Source organism: Palaemon carinicauda, chromosome 22, assembly GCF_036898095.1.
Source record: "Palaemon carinicauda isolate YSFRI2023 chromosome 22, ASM3689809v2, whole genome shotgun sequence".
NCBI lineage: Eukaryota > Metazoa > Arthropoda > Malacostraca > Decapoda > Palaemonidae > Palaemon > Palaemon carinicauda.
Window position 1 is genome coordinate 86,732,959 of NC_090746.1, and position 15,000 is coordinate 86,747,958.

Genomic DNA, 15,000 nt, shown 5'->3' on the forward strand with positions numbered 1-15,000 from the left:
ATTTATTAACTTCATAGGCGTGAGGCAGTTATGTATATATTTTTGGGAAGTCGTATGTGGAGGTGGGAAATGTATTTAAGAAATTCTATTATATTGGAAAATTTTGCTAGAATTTAATTTTCCAATATTATTTGACCATTTTCTGTTATTTCCAGAGCAGCCCATACAAAAGTCAGCCACAACCTGGTACTTCACATGTTATGAAATTGTTGAAGATTATGAGAGATGAGATCTTTATTCTGTTCTGGTAAGTTGCTCTAAAACCAGTTTTCTATAGAATTTTCCTTTCTTGTAGAATTATGATTACTGTATTATCAGCTTGCCCCAAGCAGCAAAAGATATGTTGTCACAGGAACAATGAAGGGATTCACATATCACAAAGACATTGTTGAAACAAAAGTGGAATTGTTAAGTTTACATCAAGAAGGGCAGATTTGAGATTGTAGGATTCATTGAGTTTACCAATAAGTGTTTGTTTTATGGCCAGATTGTATTTATTTTCATATGAAGTATAAGTCACTATAGTCCATTTCTTTTATCGAGGCATATTTGCACCGACTCGCATGGGTGCCCTTTTAGCTGGGAAAAGTTTCCTGATCGCTGATTGGTTGGAGAAGATAATTCTAACCAATCAGCGATCAGGAAACTTCTCCGAGCTAAAAGGGCACTCCTGCGAGTCGGTGCAAATATGCCTCGATAAAAGAAATGGACTATAGAGCTAAAGCTCTTACAATAATTAGTTGAAGTTATTTCATATTTGTTCCTCTGTCAAAGATTATATTCTTATATTATGACAATTATATGATATTTGGATGACGTAGCTTACTGTTTTGGTGCATGGATTAGGTATATACTTATGATAAATGAGAATTTTTGATAGGTTGAAAAATGTTAAGGATATTACTTTACTGAACGCCTGATCACAAAATATTTTTACAGGCTTTAATACCAGATATTTATTTTCCGAACATTTCAGTCAAAAATGATACAATCAACTTGAAACTTTTGATTTATAGCATTTTGCATTAATTTCTGCAAAGAAGTAGCTATATATTTCATATTATTTTCTCTAATCTACAAGTAGGTTTGCTAGTAATTTTTCTATAGTGTCTAATGCTTTAGTTTCAAACCCACGGATTATTCTAAACTGCCTCACTTGTTCTATAAACTAACTACATATTTGTAGACATGTATGAAATGACAGGTTCCTAATTGGGACACTGGAAATCTCCCCATTCTGTATAACTCCTTAAGTCTTAAGCATATCCTGTTCCTAAACCCTATAGATTATTATTTCCTTCCTAAGTATTCATCTCTTAATTCAGAGAAATCTACTTTTACAGTTCATTCATTTTTCCTCCTGCTCATACGCTACCCATCTCTCTCTCTCTCTCTCTCTCTCTCTCTCTCTCTCTCTCTCTCTCTCTGTTCTATCATATTCGTGTAGTATAAGAACCTCTAACTCGGCAGTTTGCTTACCTGAAATAATATAAGTTATTAGTGTGATATTTTACACCTCATCTGATATCACCGATTCTGGTTGGAATAATAGTTCATTCTAATAAAACAATACAATTTATTTCTAAGCTACATTACTACAAGTCCTACTGGCGTGCTCTAGGTCGCTTCTGCTCTGACTGGCGTCACGTAAACATAAACAATACAAAAATAACATATAAGCGTCACTACAAAAGATTCTAATCTCATATGCAGTACAAAAGTAAATAGAATCGTATTCTATTTTTGGAGTGATTTATACAGGATTCAATGCCTTACACCCTAAGCTAGAACACTTAACACATTATATCAATGAAATCTGATCAAATATCACTTTCAATAACTGTAGCTGTTATTGTATTACAGTGCAAATTATACATAATACATAACAGTCTCCTCTACTTGACTTGAAATTATAAAAAATTCTACAAATCTAATTTCTCAGGTTGTTTCCATCTATTTATCCTATTGCGAAGTACTCAAACTTCATCTTGAACTGGTGTATGAACAGATTCTGATTCTACATTTGATGTTTGAACATCATCGTTAACATTCAATTCATTTGATCTAACTACTTCTGAAAAATTTTCAGCTCATTTATAACTAAATCTTCCCAAAACAGGACCCCGGTCATGAGACGTATCACCTTGTGCCTGTACTGCCTATTTTTGGTCTGCGGCACAGTCTATTACGGGCTGTCAATAAGCGGCGGTAACTTAGGAACGGACCCTTATATCTACATGGCTCTGTGTGGTGTCATGGAAATCCCTGGCAGCACTATTACCCTGCCAATGGTCAACATCCTGGGGCGAAAGCGTTCTAACATTTTCTGTTTTCTGGTAACGGGTGTGTCTCTCATGCTTCTCACATTTATTCCAAAGGGTAAGTACCTCTTTTAGTACAGTGAAAATAAATCGTTGATTAGGGAATATCAATTTTCTTCTTCATTTGTAATTACGTGTATGCTAAGAAAAGAGATACTAAGCAATTCGGTTTTATGATAATTTAAATGTTAATTAAGATTCTTATTCTTGGATACCTTTGAGTGATCAAAACCCATGTATTTTGACTTTACGCACACACACACACACACACACACACACACACACACACACACATATATATATATATATATATATATATATATATATATATATATATATAAAATGTAGCTACGATTAGTGTGTTTTGCAACTTAAGGAAGTGAAATTGTGCCTTAACAAAACTCGAGTCATGAGTTGAAGGCTGTTGCTTCAGTTATATGCTACTTATTCAAAATGTTATGCATTCCGTAGTATATGCCACCTTACTTTTGAGAAACGTATCCAGAAAATCTCTTATTCAATTACACACTAAATGTGTATGCCAGCAAAGTCATTCAAGATTTCTGGAGACCCATCTATCATGTTTTGAATATTACCCTATGTTTTGTGTTCAACATATCACACCATTCTGAATGTCTAATAAAAGACCATTCACCTCTTTTAAGAGTTGCCTTTTGAAAAGTTAACAATTCTTTCATAATCAACAAAAGATATTTGTTATGCATAGCCCCCTACTCAAAATAACTTTGAGTTCCTGAGATTTTCTTAGCTCGTGAATCCTTGGTCTTCCATTCCTTCCCTTGCTTCGTTTGCAATCTCTCGGGACCCATTGTGTTATTGTTTTAGTCCATATACCATCTTTCCCTCTTATTATATGTCCTGTCATTGTCCATTTCTTTTTCCTACTTATTGTTAGAATATGCTCTAATTTATTGGTTCTCGCATCCACGTGGCTCATTTTCTGTCTCTAAGTGTTCCCATCCTTATCATTTCCATAGCTCTTTGAGTTATAACTAGCTTATGTTCTAAGGCTTTCGTAAGGCCTTAAGTTTCTGACTCATAAGTAAATACTGGCAGGACCCTCTGATTAAATACTCTTCTTTTTAGAGAAATTGGTATTTTACTCTTCATAATATCTTTTTGTTTACCAAAAGCTCTTCATCCTATGCTTATCCATCTTTTAATTTTGGTCTCTTGTGAAGACTATTACTGTTTGTCCTAAGTACGTATATTCATTAGTGATATGTGGAGTTTCGTCCTTATCCCTTATTAGTTGGCTATGTTTTCAAGGAATATTATATTAGTTGCGCTCATATTCATTTTCAGTCCTACATTTCTGCTTTCTCTATTCAAATTTTTTATGATCTTTTGCAACTCCTTCCGTGACCTACTAAATGGAACTATATCATCTGCAAATCTTAAGTTGTTAAGGTATTTTCTATTAATTAGTTCCTAGAGTTTTCCAATCTAAATTCATAAAAAATTCTTCTAGGCACGGTGTGAATAATTTAAGAGACAGGGTCTTCTTGTCTAACTCCTTTTCTCAATTGTAATTTTCCCACTAAATTTATGTATTTTTAGGATTGCTGTACTACCCATATAGATATCCCTCTTCAAGTGTTCTAACATAAGTATCATCTGTTCCTCGTCGTTGAAGGGTTTTCATGACTTTTAAAGTTTTGACAGAATCAAAAGCTTTCTCATATTTTTTAAATGCCATACATATTGGTTTGCCATGCTCAATAATTGTTCCATTACTTGGTTTATAACATGGATTTATTCAATATAAGCTCCTAAAATATGCCTGCCCTCTTGGTTGGTTGTCTATGCATATGATTATATAATGTAAGCATAATCGTATAATATTAACTGTATATTTTGTGTTCGTGTAGCATGTGTCAATGCAGGCAAAAATCTTCCACTTATTTAGAAAAGACGAAAATCAAGAAAAACGATGATCAAGATGCCCTTTGTTCCATATTACTTTTATGTAAGAACCCTGCACAATATTCAAATCAGTCTTTTTAGATAATAAACAATTAGAAATAGGGATCCTTCAGGTTGATCAATAACTCCCAATTATGGACCATTTTTACTTTTCAACATTATATATTTGAATTTCCGGAATTAGGTTTAAATATAACAACACTGCTTATCTATTTATATTTATGAAAAATGAGTCTCTATCTGGTCATATAAATCACCCAGTTTCATTTGAAGTGATTTTGTTTCTTTACAACTATCTTTTTTTGTTGTTGTTGTTGATGCATTCACAATTGAATTTCCTGAACAGGTTGGGTAGCGACGACAATGGCGCTAATTGGTAAGATGACTATATCTGGGGCATACCAGATCGTCTACCTCCACGCAACGGAACTTTTCCCAACTGAAGTTCGAGTCCGAGGACTTGGAACTTGCTCAATGGTCTCCAAAACTGGATCGATCATTGTTCCCTACATCATAAACGCTCTTGTGAGTCATCTTCAACTGATCTTCACAACTATGTTTTCTGTTGTTTACAAATCATAACAATTTTGTTTTAACAATAGTTAACTTTTACATTTCATGTTCTTCTCTGACAGTCTCAGTGATTTCTATGAGATTTAATTGTAAATAGTAACCTTTTATATTAGGCTAATAATAGTGTTTATCTCTCTCTCTCTCTCTCTCTCTCTCTCTCTCTCTCTCTCTCTCTCTCTCTCTCTCTCTCTCTCTCTCTCTCTCTGTGTTCTCAGAAGCTTTTTACCTTCACGTCATACATAATATACAATAATCTATATATCACACATAAAGCGTTCTTATTTTCTTTAAAACTTTCATCCTTACCTCCAAGCATATTGATCCCATTAGAAATCTTTCTCCATATCATTTTGCCGTAACTGGAATCAATAAAATGCTCTTTAATGACCCCAATTATAATATTTCTGACATTCACACTCTTATGTAATCTCCTTTGCAAGTCCTTGAAAGTAAAATATAGCCTTTGGAGTCATTTCCTTATTAAATTTTCCAGGATTTCTTTCTTGCTATTAATGGGAATTAGTTTAAACAGTGAGATAAATTCTAGACTATCGTAGAAATAGAGGTAAGCGGAATATTGTAACGTTAAGAAGTAGTTGATATTCCGAATTTCGGGAATAGACCAAAAGGAAGTATTTTATGTAATGTATAATTAGCCCGTAATGAACATGGAATCTAGTAACTGGTCGCTGGATGCAAAAAAAAAAAAAAAAAAAAAAAAACCATTTGCTGGTAAGGTTCAAGAATATTTTCCTCGTAAAAACCTTCATAATGATAATTGTTACTCTTGTCCTTCTATTACAGGGTTCTATATACTGGTGGGGTCCTTCAGTACTGTGTGGAGGTATATCCATTGTGGCATGTATGGTATATTCTTTGGTACCTGAAACCCTGGGAATGGCTCTACCCAATACCGTGGCTGACCTGGAGAAGGTGGAAGAAAAGAAGAAAAGGTATTTCCTACAAACATTCGTAATAACTAATTTTGAAGACATAAAGAACATATGTATATATATATATATATATATATGTATATATATATACATATATATATATATATATATATATATATATACATATATATATATATATATATATACTGTATATATATTTGCAAGTATGTACTATATATATTTAGAAATATGTATATATATATATATATATATATATATATATATTTATATATATATATATATATATATATATATATATATATATATACATATATATATATATGTATATATATATATATATTTATATATATGTATATATATATACAGTATATATATATATATATATATATATATATATATATATATACTGTATATATATATATGTATATATATATATATATATATATATATATATATGTATGTATATATATACAGTATATATATAAGCAGAGAGAGAGAGAGAGAGAGAGAGAGAGAGAGAGAGAGAGAGAGAGAGAGAGAGAGAGAGAGAGAGAGACAATAACTTAAATCTAGCCAGGACTCGAACAAACGCCCTTGTTGTATTAAGGTTGAGATAACAGTGATTTATTCATTCAGGTTTCGGATGTTGTAATCATGTCAGGTCTAGCTTATATACCTACAATAAACATCAACCTATCTTCCCAGGATAGCTTTTTTCTCATAACCTTTAGTTGCTGTTTCATGAAAGGGTACTAGTAAGATGAGAATAATTAATGGTTTTCTGAGGAAAATTCTTTGTTACATCAGAGTATAGTGAATGGCATTGAACATTCGTGTAGTGCAAAAGTAAGAAAACGATTTTATAGATGAAGCTTGGGCACTTTATACCATAAAGGTGTATAATAAAATAAGATTAAATTCTGTTCTCCTTTCCATGAGACTAATTAAATTAAAGTCTATTGAGAATGAATTACCTGTAGGATTGAAGTCACCCTGGGAGAGAGAGAGAGAGAGAGAGAGAGAGAGAGAGAGAGAGAGAGAGAGAGAGAGAGAGAGAGAGAGAGAGAGATAGAGAGAGAGAGAGAGAAAATAGAATTCGGTAACTTACTCCATATAATTATTTCGCTCGTATCTAATCTTCTTGCAGGAAGGATCTCGCTCATGACATAGAAGAAGTTACCTCAATGACTCCAGATAAGATTACATCTCTATCCACATGATTCACTTTGCCCTAAAACGTTATATCTACGACTCCATCTACCTTGAATTCTATGACTAGTCATTCGATCAAATATCAATAATAGAAACAAAGAAAATGATTGAATAAAATAAGTAAAAGAGACGAAATCATCTAGGCCCTTTTTATTGGCACCTTTAAGAAGAGCAGTTACATACAATGAGCAGTCGGGTGTTTGAAGGAAAACTCCATTACTTTTGTTAATGGAATATGATGAGCCTATAGCATCAGTATGGAAAAGAAGCTAATAAAATCTATCCTGGTTTTCGATAACTGAATTAGTTTTATTCTAGTTTGTTTTCGTACTTGACGATGATAAAACCTATCTTACAAAGTTGAAAGAATGTTTTTTCATGGAAGATTTTCTGTTACGTTAAAGTTGGATCTTCCTCTACGACGAGATGAAGAAAGGATAGGAGACATAATGGCGGTCTTTGGTTTTGTCAAAAACACTGACTACTTCATAAACATACCCTGTTTATCACTCTCAAGACTAACATATGTAAAATTCAAGATTTGTTTCAAATTCCTATATAATTTTCATCTCTTGATTTCAAAAGACTGAAACAATCAATATTTTACTCACCATTTGAAGGGGTAAGGTCAATCATTTCTCACTGATTTTATTTTTAAGTATAATTTTCTTTAAATATGGGATCCTTAAAAGACCCAAAGCAAATATATATATATATATATATATATATATATATATATATATATATATATATATATATATATACGTTTCTACAAAGGGGGTTCCCTACAAATGATCGCAAATCTATAAACGGTGGAAATTTCAGCATGCCCTGTTCATGGATAGTATGTAAACCCATCTTTGAATTCTAAACAGATAGCATAACAAACTATTGCAACCATCCGATTTCCAGACTCAAGAAACCTTTAAGAGAGGCAATAGAAAAAGAGTCCCTTAGTGCACACCCGCAGACAAAGGAGATCAATGTGGAACTGATTCAACTTGTACTGTAGGGTAATGCTGACATATGTAACACAGTTACAAAAGTAATATCAGCTGAAATAGACAGCACTTAAAGAATAAGGTTTAATAGTTCAGTAAAACTATTTCCTAGACTCCTAGAGAAATCATGGATTCATTAAGTATCCCTGGTGATGATTACCAAATTGAGACTCACCTGCTTAAACAAGAAACAAATTACATACATAGAATTTACAAACTAAAGACTATTCCTGTTAATAGCATTGGACATGTAGTGAATACTTCCTTCAGGTCAACATACTATGGGACAAAATCATAAGTTTCTCTCTTTTTCCAGGTACCCACACAACCTTTTATGAAGATACAATGACTAACCGACTGCTTTAATTTTTCCATGCGATTCATACTTCTTTGATTTACTCGACTTATCAAGAGATTAGCCCAGTTCATCAATGTATTGCTCATTGTACTATCTAATTAGCATCTCCTTTCCTTCAATTGTTGCAGTAGTGATACTTTAGACCTTTTATATCTCTTTTTAATTTTGCAGTATAATAAAGTTGACCTTCAAGAATGCTTTTAGTGATTTATTGCTTTGACATGCAAAATTTACTGCGAAGGAAAGCAGGAGGAGGAAAAATTCTGTTAATATACGTTACCGACTGATAAAAAAGGGTAAAAATCATAACAAATAAAGAACTAGTTCAATTGCCACCAAAATACTGAGGAGAGAACTTAATTTAAAGAAGTGTCCTAGCAGAGACACACAGCTTTTCTATTCTCTAACACTGGTTCGTGTACATATTCGATCAGGCAGGTCATTTTGTGTGTTTTATGCAGGTGTGTGAGGGAAGCCATGATAGTTCTTCTTGATGAGCCATAGCTTCAAAAAATTACATTCTAGTGATTGTTTAAAGGAGGTGGTTCAGTCTCCTCACGGGATATAATTTTACTTCCATGAGTCAGTGAATATTGCAAAAATCAACAAGAACAAGAGGTCAGATCATAAGGTTTCCTTGGTTCCAAGAAACTGCAAGTTGAATTGTTTTTAAGTTAAATTTTGTAACATTTGGGCCTAAGGTAGGCCTAACCTAAATCCCATGCCTATGATTTCCAGCTACAAAAGTCAACAAATAGTTGGGTTTCATATGAAATAGATATCAGGGCATCACAAATTTCGTTTTGCTTACTATACTAAATGATATAATATAATAAAGATGAGCCAAAGAAATACTCTTTAGCTTATCTTTGTTATTTTCAGAAGGATTCGTGTTTGTATTTCCGAATGATTGTAAGCTGAATGTTTATAAGTTAAGAACCTTCTGTACCCTCTTGGCAACTAACTAATCTTCTGTAGTCAGCAAAAATATGAAAAGATAATTGTGTGGTGCTAATTATTAAGATGAAGAAAAATATCTACTAAACAAAATTAAGATTGAAAGTCTCTCTAGTACATTGCATCCTCATTCCACCCCTATGTAAATCATTTTATCGGCAGGATTTTACTAACATATTGCACAACGTATTTAAAATTTGATAATCTAAATTACAAGTTTAGTTCTGAGGAACATATTCAGATTGTCTTTAATGTAAATAAAACCTATGTCTACGAAGCCTTTTAAGACTTTTGGAACATGAGTATGATGCTTTTCTGAGAAATTGTGTCTTTCAAAATCCACTGTTATTATAATTATCATACTTGTTAGTACTATCGTTGTCATTATTATTATTATTATTATTATTATTATTATTATTATTATTATTATTATTATTATTATTATTATTATTATTATTATTACCTTAAGATAAGCTACAACCGCAGTTACAATAAAAGGATACTAAAAGGCCAAGGGCCTCGATAGGAAACCGATATTATTATTATTATTATTACTATCCAAGCTACAACCCTAATTGGAAAAGCAAGATGCTATAAGCCCAGGGGCTCCAACAGGGAAAAATAGCCCAGTGAGGAAAGGAAATAAGGAAATAAATAACTAAAGAGAACAAATTAACAATAAATCATTCTAAAAAAAGTAATGTCAAAAAAGAGATATATCATATATAAACTATTAACAACGTCAACAACAAATATGTCATATATAAACTATAAAAAGACTCATGTCCGCCTGGTCAACAAAAAAGCATTTGCTCCAACTTTGAACTTTTGAAGTTCTACTGATTCAACAACCCGATTAGGAAGATCATTCCACAACTTGGTAACAGCTGGAATAAAACTTCTAGAGTACTGCGTAGTATTGAGTCTTATGATGGAGAAGGCCTGGCTATTAGAATTAACTGCCTGCCTAGTATTACGAACAGGATAGAATTGTCCAGGGAGATCGAACTAGTTCAAATGCCACCAAGATTCTGGAAGAGAAGTTGATGAGTATCCCACCAGCAACACAGCAATTCGAACCCTCGTTCAGATTCGTTGTCAGTCAGAACACAGGGGTCCTTTACGCATGTTGGTTTAAAAGTAAAGAATAAGTTATAAAAGTGAACTAACATATTAAGAAACGAAAATAAGATAAATGATAAAGTAAAGAAAATAGGAAAAATAGCTCATAAACTTTGAAATGAGACTCGTTAGCCTTCAATAATAAAAAAAAAAAATTGCACCAAGTTCGAACTTCTGAAGGTTCACAGATTCAATTGTATGATGAGGAAAATCATTTCAATATTTGGTAGGACCAGGAATAACTCTCGTATAATACTGTGCAGCATTGAGACAAAATAAAAGGCCAGACAACAATGAAATTGTCAGTCATAAAAGTTTCGCCCAACAATTTATAATGAAAGGGGGCAGTAGAAAACCGTAGAGTACAAATATAAATATTCGAAACGCGGCAGAATAAAAGAATAGAAACATTCTCGAAATAGGAAGTTTCTAAGAATCTCAAAAAGACATTTGCAGCATACCATCTTTATGCGTAAAGAACAAGAGACAACATATTTTCCTCGAAGGTAAATTCCCAATTTAACTTAACCCTTTAAATCTTAAAACTACTGCATTTAGTAAAAAAAAAACATTGTCAATGAAAAGACCTGTAAAGGGGAATCTTTGTTCCATAAATATAACAATCATACTTTGAGTTTTGTTAGGGTATAAATTCATATCCCATAATTTGCACTTTGCATTTATTTTAGGTAGATCTCTATAAGAGGGTAGATAACCATATCGCATTATTACAAATGAAGCTGTATCTGTTGCAGGAAAATCAAAACGTTATAACCCAAAGTAGATAGGGTCAATGCAACGAAAGTAGCATCTGGGCAATCTGTGCATGTGCGTGTGCGTGCCTACGTAAACTAACTTCTTGTTTTCAAGGCCTAACTATAGTCCATTTCTTTTAGCGATGCATATTTGCACCGACTCGCGGCGGTGCCCTTTTAGCTCGGAAAAGTTTCCGGATCTCTGATTGGTTAGAATTATCTTGTCCAACCAATCAGCGATCCGGAAACTTTTCCGAGCTAAAAGGGCACCGCTGCGAGTCGGTGCAAATATGCATCGCTAAAATAAATGGACTATACATATCAAGCTTATATATGTAAAATAACAAACCAAGAACATGACCATACAGAACACCTGATATCATATGCCTGCAGTTCTTATAGTTATCGTTATTGCACAGTATCATATGTATATAGATCCAATCAACATCTGCTCTTTACAATATGTACACTAGTTAAAAATTCAATAATAACACCAACTCACATTGTGGAGGATCGATATTTATTTTTATTTTTTCCAAATCCCAGAAACTGATAGAGAGAGAGAGAGAGAGAGAGAGAGAGAGAGAGAGGAGAGAGAGAGAGAGAGAGAGAGAGAGAGAGAGAGAGGACTGTTGCTATAAATGAAGGCTGTTTGTTTACATTCTTTCATATAGATTAGGACACTAATAAATGTCCTGCGCGAATGCTTTTTGTTGATTATCTCAAGCAGCAGGAGTCAGTTGTTTTCCCAATGCTGTATTATTATAATCTATTTTTACCAGTTTAGAAGTGTTTTGTTTATTATGTTATCAGTAAGTATTATTTATCTTCGCTTGAAGTGGTTGTGAATAATAGAATCCGTTTATTATTTATATTTGATTAGAGTGCAATAGCTTAAAAGTTTGGTTAGCTAGGAATGTCCGCAAGCGTTCTTTTTTTTTTTTTTTTTTTTTTTTTTTTTAGGACGTAATTCCTCCCTTGGAGATTCTGGATTTTGAATTACTATTATTATTATTAATTGCTAAGCTACAACCCTAGCTGGAAAAGCAGGATTCTATAAGCCAAGGGGCCCCAACAGGGAAAAGAGCCCAGTGAGGAAAGGAAACAAGGAAAAATAAATGATTGTGACCCGGCTTGTAAAAAGGATTTGGATTTGATTTCTCTAGTGATTATGTCAAATTTGGATTTTATTACTATGTTCTCGTCTCTCTGCTGCTGTTTATTAATTTGGCTGTGTCCTGTCAGCATTATTTGATGTATAGATTATATTATATACTTGAATATGAAGAAAATTTTGTTGTTGTTGCTTTTATTGCATACGTTTATTGATCTCACACACACACACACACACACACACATCTGGGCAATCTGTGCGTGTGCGTGTGCGTGTGCGTGCCTACGTAAACTAACTTCTTGTTTTCAAGGCCTGACTAAATATCAAGCTTATATATGTAAAATAACAAACCAAGAACATGACCATACAGAACACCTGATATTATATGCCTGCAGTTCTTATAGTTATCATTATTGCACAGTATTGTGTGTATAGAGATCCTGTCAACATCTGCTCTTTGCAATTTGTACACTAGTTAAAAATTCAATAATAACACCAACTTACATTGTGGAGGATCGATATATTCTATTTTCTTTATTTTCATTTGTTTTCCAAATCCTAGAAACAGAGAGAGAGAGAGAGAGTGAGAGAGAGAGAGAGAGAGAGAGAGAGAGAGAGAGAGAGAGAGAGACTGTTGCTATAAATGAAGGCTGTTTGTTTACATTCTTTCATATAGATTAGGACACTAATGAATGTCTTGCGCGAATGCTTTTTGTTGATTATCTCAAGCAGCGGGAGTCAGTTGTTTTTCCAATGCTGTATTATTATAATCTATTTTTACCAGCTTAGAAGTGTTATGTTTATTATGTTATCAGTATTATTTATCTTCGTTTGAAGTGGTTGTGAATAATAGAATCCGTTTATTATTTATATTTGATTAGAGTGCAATAGTTTAATAGTTTAGTAAGCTAGGAATGTCCGTAGGTGTTTTTTATTTTTTTTTTCAGGCGTAATTTCTCCTTTGGAGATTCTGGATTTTGAATTATTATTATTATTATTATTAATTGCTAAGCTACAACCCTAGCTGGAAAAGCAGAATTCTATAAGCCAAGGGGCCCCAACAGGGAAAAGAGCCCAGTGAGGAAAAGGAAACAAGGAAAAATAAATGATTGTGACCCGGCTTGTAAAAAGGACTTGGATTTCATTGCTCTAGTGATTTGGAATGTACTTGCTAAAGACCCGGCCTGTATATACGAATTCTCTTTTGATGATGATGATTTTGATGATACTAGCGACCAGACCAAATGAGGCAATTCTGTCAGACAGACGAGAAATAGTGTTTTCCACAAGGCTGTACCCTTTTGCGATTAAATACAGTTTGTTTCAATGTGGACGACGGTGTCCGTGTCCACACACACACACACACATATATATATGTATATATATACATATATATATATATATATATATATATATATATATATATAAATATATATATATATATATATATATATATATATATATATATATATATGTATATATATATATATATATATATATATATATATATAATAAACGTAAGCAATAATAGCAGCACAAATTTTTTTCTTCATATTCAAATATATAATATAATCTATACATCAAATAATGCTGACACCTCACAGCTAAATTAATAAACAGCAGCAGAGAGACGAGAACATAGTAATAAAATCCAAATTAGACCTAAACTCTTTGCAATAGGCCTACAGTATGAGAAGGAACTGAGTTTCTTCATAAAACTCCCATTTGACGAGTCCTGTGAGGAAAGTGTGGACTCAGCGGAAATTTATTCTTCAAGACATGGCGGTTTTATGGAGGCAAATATTAAAACAACTGTACATTTCCTATCTTCAGACCATATCTATCATCTCTAGATGAAAATTCATTGCAGATATTGTTACTTGTTGCTTTCTTTCAAGGATAAGAGTAAATGATTATTATCGTTCATAGCAGGAAAGATTGCGGAAAACGGCAAAGGAATTTCTTTCTTTCTTTATTATTATTATTATTATTATTATTATTATTATTATTATTATTGTTGTAATTATTATTATTATTATTATTATTATTATTATTATTATTATTATTATTATCATTATTATTAGCATTATTATTATTATTATTGTTATTGTTGTTGTTATTGTTATTATTATTATTATTATTATTATTATTATTGTTATTATTATCATTTATTATTATTATTATTATTATTATTATTATTATTATTAGCTAAGCTCTAATCCTAGTTGGAAAAGCAAGATGCTATACGCCCAAGGACTCCAACAGAGAAAAAATATCTAGTGAGGAAAGGGAACAAAGGAAATGAATAAACAACCAAAACAGATTATTCTAAGAACAGTAACAAAATTATCTAATAAAAACATGGTCTTCCGACGAGAAAAGCAAATAAGGAAATAAATAAATAAACAATAAAAAAAATTATTTCAAGAACAGTAACAACATTATCTAATGAAAATATGGTCTTCCGATGAAGTTCTCGAGACCTGTCAATCAAAGAGTACGTCAGCTGAAGCTGTACAGGAGACCTGTGAAACGCAGCAATAGCCTGTGTCTTGTTCTAGGCAAGGCAATCTTATCCTTACCTACATATGCAGGGAAAATAGTACATTTTCCGCAGAGGGGAAAATGCAAAACGACAAAATATGTAAAAATGTAAGAGGAAGCAATTGATCATTTTGATGAATTGGTGGAGCGCCATTCCCAAAATAGACCGTTTCTTTTACCCT

At 32.5% G+C, this 15,000-nt stretch overlaps 1 protein-coding gene across 1 annotated transcript in view; it reads left to right on the forward strand.

The window, feature by feature from the left end:
• LOC137616160 (organic cation transporter protein-like) overlaps positions 1–7,114 on the forward strand; it is a 19,055-nt gene extending 11,941 nt beyond the window's left edge. Inside the window, exons 8-12 of the mRNA XM_068345822.1 lie at positions 156–247; positions 2,120–2,379; positions 4,615–4,793; positions 5,646–5,794; positions 6,903–7,114. Of these exons, the coding sequence (XP_068201923.1) occupies positions 156–247; positions 2,120–2,379; positions 4,615–4,793; positions 5,646–5,794; positions 6,903–6,975 (753 nt within the window). The 3' untranslated portion in view covers positions 6,976–7,114. The remainder of the gene's footprint in view (positions 1–155; positions 248–2,119; positions 2,380–4,614; positions 4,794–5,645; positions 5,795–6,902) is intronic.
• The last annotated feature ends 7,886 nt before the right edge of the window (positions 7,115–15,000 follow it).